The sequence below is a fragment of the Grammomys surdaster genome, unplaced genomic scaffold (assembly GCF_004785775.1).
Source record: "Grammomys surdaster isolate TR1022 unplaced genomic scaffold, NIH_TR_1.0 125807, whole genome shotgun sequence".
In the NCBI taxonomy this organism is placed as follows: domain Eukaryota; kingdom Metazoa; phylum Chordata; class Mammalia; order Rodentia; family Muridae; genus Grammomys; species Grammomys surdaster.
This window is the reverse complement of record NW_021620638.1, coordinates 575,465-580,613: the sequence shown is the minus strand read 5'-3', so window position 1 is coordinate 580,613 and position 5,149 is coordinate 575,465. Positions and strand designations below refer to the sequence as shown.

The 5,149-nt window shown below is 34.1% G+C and overlaps 1 protein-coding gene across 1 annotated transcript; it reads right to left on the bottom strand.

Moving 5' to 3' along the window:
- Positions 1–1,316: 1,316 nt before the first annotated feature.
- LOC114640348 (olfactory receptor 2B11-like) lies at positions 1,317–2,267 on the bottom strand. Its single transcript, XM_028789285.1, has one exon. The coding sequence runs from the start codon at positions 2,265–2,267 to the stop codon at positions 1,317–1,319; it is 951 nt and encodes a 316-aa protein (XP_028645118.1).
- Positions 2,268–5,149: the final 2,882 nt, after the last annotated feature.

The window sequence follows — 5,149 nt, the reverse complement described above, 5'->3', positions numbered from 1 at the left end:
TTCCTTGAAGGAGACAGGAGAAGTTTACTGTACCTATGTATCTGTATATTGTATGTGCACAGACAATAATGTGTACAGTAAAGCACAAATTGAATAGTGAGGTAATTTATCATGAGTAGTAATTGGTTGTAATCAGTGTATATTGTGTCTCAGGTTTGTTTCCTACTAGTTAGCAGCTTTGGGGTGGTTGTTGTTGTTGAGGAAAATAACGAGTATGAAGATCTTACATGCATTTTTGGTTGTTAGAGAACCCATAAAACATCTCCTTAAACAGAAACTGAAAGATGAGAGATTGTCATGTTGGGGAGCACAAAAATATGGGACATGGTTACTGATTTATTTTGTTGGTATTAGTAATAAAGTCCACAGATATCATCCTGCATCATCATTAATCTTTCTACTCAATTTCTCTGTGAAACTTCAGGATCTGATAGACAATGTACATTATATGTTTCTCCACCTTTTTACCCATTTTTTCTGCTTTCCATTTTATATATGAACTATATCTCATTTCCTAATAAAACTCAATACTAAGAATGACATAAAACTTTCAAGGATTTTAATCATCAAGTCTCCCCTTTTGGCTTTAGCCAAATATCTCAAAAGGTTAGAATCCATCAAGATTTGTAAAAAGTAAAATTCAAATATTTTTAAGTATTTTTTCTTAAAAGACTAATAGATGTGTGGTTGAAAATTTACAAAATATGAAATAGTAATGCATTTGATCTTGCTGGCAATTCATGAAATAGTTGATTTTTTTTTCAAAACAGGGTTTTACTATGTAAAACTGGTAGTCCTGGCACTTACTATGTAGACCAGGTTTGCCTTGAATTCACAGAAATCTACGTTCATCTGCTGCCCAAGTTCTGAGACTAAAGGCATGCATCACTATGCCTGACTATGAAATGGTTAATTCTTGAATATGAAGTTTAAGCCTTGGTAAACAGCAAGCTAAATTATTTTTTGCTTGTTTTCCAAAAATGACATAAAAATTAATGTTTTTGTTGTTTTGAGTCATTGCTATTGTTTTTGCTACTACTGTAACTTGACAAAATAGATCAGTAAGCATTTACTGCCAATTTCTTAGGTTTTTACAACAAATCTCTATGTAGACGCAAAGCAACTTACTTATATGGTCTTCTTCATGCTTATGCAAACTGTAGACATTTTAGGCTTAGAGTTCACATTAAATGCAGAAACCATAGCAGTACGATGGAAAGACATGTTTACACAGAACAGAACTAATGACTCCTAAAGAGATAACATTAGAGCTGAAGCTCTTCTAAACCACGAATTCAGAGGGTGGATATAAAAGGTTATGTTTGCTCTGTTCCCCTGTGATACAATGAGACAAGAAGTCTCCTCATTCCTCCCTTCATGTCCTTGTTCCTCAAAGTATAAATAAAAGGGTTAAGCATAGGAGTCACCAAACTGTAGAACAGAGACAGAAGTTTGTTCTTGTCCTGGGAATTAGAAGATGAGGGTTGTACATACATGCTAATTACTGGTCCATAGAAAAGAGTCACAACAACGACATGAGAACCGCATGTGTTAAAGGCTTTCTTCTTGCCCTCCGAGGAACGAATCCTAAGCACGGTGGCTACAATGAATGCATAGGAAAGAAGAATAAGTGACAAGGGAACCAAAGAGTAGAAAGTCCCTACAATGGAAAGCATAGCTATATTGAATGCAGTGTTAGCACAGGACATCTTGATCATCACTGGGACCTCACAGAGAAAGTTGTCTACCTTGTTGTTTCCACAAAATGGCAGCTTGACGGTGAGGGTTGATTGAAGCAAAGAGTTAGCCAAACCACTCAGCCATGCCATGGACACGAGGAGAATACAGAGTTGCTGGTGCATGATTGCTGGGTACCTTAGGGGCTTGCATATGGCAATGTAACGATCCAAAGACATCACAGCCAGGAGGATGCACTCGGTAGCCCCCAGGAAGTGAAAAATATAAAACTGTGTCACACAGCCTCCATAGCTGATGGATTTATCTGGGCCCCAAAGATTCCGAAGCAGCTGAGGGATGGTGGTTGTGGTGAAACACAGATCCAAAAAGGAGAGGTTGGAAAGGAAGAAGTACATTGGGCTGTCCAGTTGAGGATCTATCCTGGATACAACAATTATTGATATATTTCCCAGCACTGTGCAGACATAAGCAACAAGCACCATTATGAAGAGGGGCATTTCCAGCCATGGATGGTTGGAGAAACCCAAAAGAATGAAGATCTTTGGAGCACTTTCATTACCTAAGTTCATTACAGTGGTTGATTGGCAAAGTCAAGTGAAGGTGAAGACGTGTAGTTTAGTATGTAGTTTCTATGACAGTTAAGACGTTGTGTTAAATAAAGTAACATAAGTTATTTTAAAAACTTTTCTTATAATCCACTCCACCAAACTGATTTAATACTTGCAAACATAAAAATAATAGTCTAAAGAAACAAATATTCCCTTTTAGCATCTCCAAGAGAAAAATTAATGAATCTATACATTTAACCAAGCATTATAATAATGCATACTTTAATAAAGTAATAAACAAGAAATGAAAATTTTAGATTGATCTTAAGTTAGCTAGGAGAATAAATGATCACATGAATGATTCTAAAGAATGCCTAGGAATCACCCACACTGACTCGGCTCATGTTAATTTCCAACATATATAATCTACTGACACTTGCTGTACGCTAGTTGGATTAAGGGTTAGTTTGGTCAAGTTCAGAACCTGGGTTACAAAGAAACAACAAATATTGCTCTACTTTCCAAAACTTTGACTGACTTTTGCCAATTTAAACTTACTCTATAAAGTCCAGCATTTTGCTATGTGAAAATGTTCTCTTGAAATAAATTCAGAACTTGAAAAATAAGATAAAATAATTTATTACAAATCCTAGAGGCAAAATGTCATTAAGAGAACATGACTTATCAGCATACTATAAGTACAGTAGTGAATGGTATATTGTGAGTTGTAGTCTGTCATACATTTAGATACTTGAGAACTATTTTGTCAAATTATTTAATTGCTAAGAGAATTAGTCATTATATATAAGGACACCTTTTCTCTCTCCAACCTGTCACACCCTGCCTTTCTTTCATATAGTTTGAGACATGGTTTTCCTCAGTAGGCTAGGCTTCCTTGGAACTCACCATGTAGCTTTGGCAGCCTCAGATTTATGATGAGATTGGTCCTTCATCTTCTCTAGTGTTGTAGTTATAGGCATGGACCACTACAGGCATCAGCTTTTTAATGTGCTATATTTAATTCGGTATTCCTTCTAAGTTGTACCAAAAACTAACAGATCTCATCCTCCTATAATGAATACATTTTCTTTTATCCCATTTTCTTAAACTTCTCAGACCATCTCATTTGAATCTGATATTAATGCCTTCAACATTTTAATATTTGTGTACATTTGTTTTAATTAATGGCAATGCCCACTAATGCAAGGAGCATCCCTGGTCTATCTTAAATGCATTGCAATGTTGTAAATTCTAAATGTGTTTTTTAGTATAAAAATATCATTTATGCATACTTTTTCTAATATTCACATTTGCATAAAGAAGTCATAACATAGTTATACTAAACTTATATCAAATCAGATGAACAAACTACACCCACAGAAAACACCTACCTTAAATCAATGTTGACTTCCTGTGGTGGTACTCTGTTTTCTTGTAATATTGGCCTTTTTAATTAGAATTCAGTGTTGATAGCAAATAAGGATTGACTACACCTGTATATTCAGTGGCTTTATATATCATAAATCTTTAATATTTGATTTGAAAAATCAGATTTATTTTAAAATGAGAAAATACATTTTACTCTGAAAAAAAAAAACCTAATGGTTTGCCTTAGAGGTAGACTCTTTGCCTTACCTGTTCAAGATCTTGGGTTTGAATTCTGGTGCCACAGAAAACAAAGCAAAGGAGGGGCCTTCACACCTTATAAAGCTGTGGGACTTTGAGCTCCATGTAGATAATAAATCTCAGTGGAAATTTCTTGGCAATAGGCACTATGAAAATTTCCCTTGTGAGTACACTTCCTTATAGTCTTCTTGTGAAGATAAAATCAAATAATAAACTTTATCATGCATTGTGGAGAATGCATTGGGGCTAAAAGAATTTAAAACAAACAACCAAATAAACAAAAATATTATTTAAAAATATCAGAAAATTGTCATGGCTCATGAGAAAAACTTAAGAATTATTACGGTGTCAAGATCTGGCTATCTTTTATTTATGCTTTTCTCAAAGTATTATTCTTAAAATCCCTGCTGTACTAATCATATAGTAATCATACATCTTTGTAAGAATGGAAGAGGCCAACTCATTCCAATATGATTTTTAAGAAACTGAAAGGCAGTTAGTTGTCTTTTAATATTTCTTTCACAATATCTTAGCATATTGTAGACTTTTAACTTGATCTTACTTTGATGATATTAACATTCTTCACTTAAAAATGAAGTGCAATGGGTAGTACATTCGACTTCTAAAAGTTAAAAACACTGCATCATTTATGTACAATAATGTTTCAATCATCCATTAAATTAGTCAATATTAAGGGCTTGGTATGTATCAAGTGTTCTTTTTAATATACTTCAACACTGAATAGCAAGATCCCCAAAATTCCTTTGATGAAACATATTCTAATACAGGAAATAGTTGTGTTTGTTCTCACTGTTCTAGACTAACAGGGTTGTAACTTAAATAATTTTAAACAATTTTAATGATAAAATAAATCAAAACAATTTTGAGGAATGATTTCACATAACTCTTTTTGACCTAAAATTCTCGATCCTCCTAATTCCACCTTCCAATTTCTGGGATTACTTGGTTGTGTCACTCTGTGTGGACTCTCAGTTGGCTTATAACATGGACTCCAGATGTTTAAACATATAAATCCCAAAGCTTTTTGATAATGGACTTTGTGTGTGTGTGTGTGTGTGTGTGTGTGTGTGTGTGTGTGTGTATGCCTGTGCATTCATGCACATACCAGTTGGTTATTCAATGGTCATCCCTGAAAACACACATACAAATTGAGCAAATTGTATTTATATACTTAGAAATACACATTAATATACATATATGTATGTAACAAAAACTGTGGAGGTCATGAATTTGAAAGAAAGCAAGGAGGAGTTTGT

Bases quoted from the DNA above. Each gene is read 5' to 3' on its own strand.
- LOC114640348 (XM_028789285.1), bottom strand. From the start codon at position 2,267: ATGAACTTAGGTAATGAAAGTGCTCCAAAGATCTTCATTCTTTTGGGT.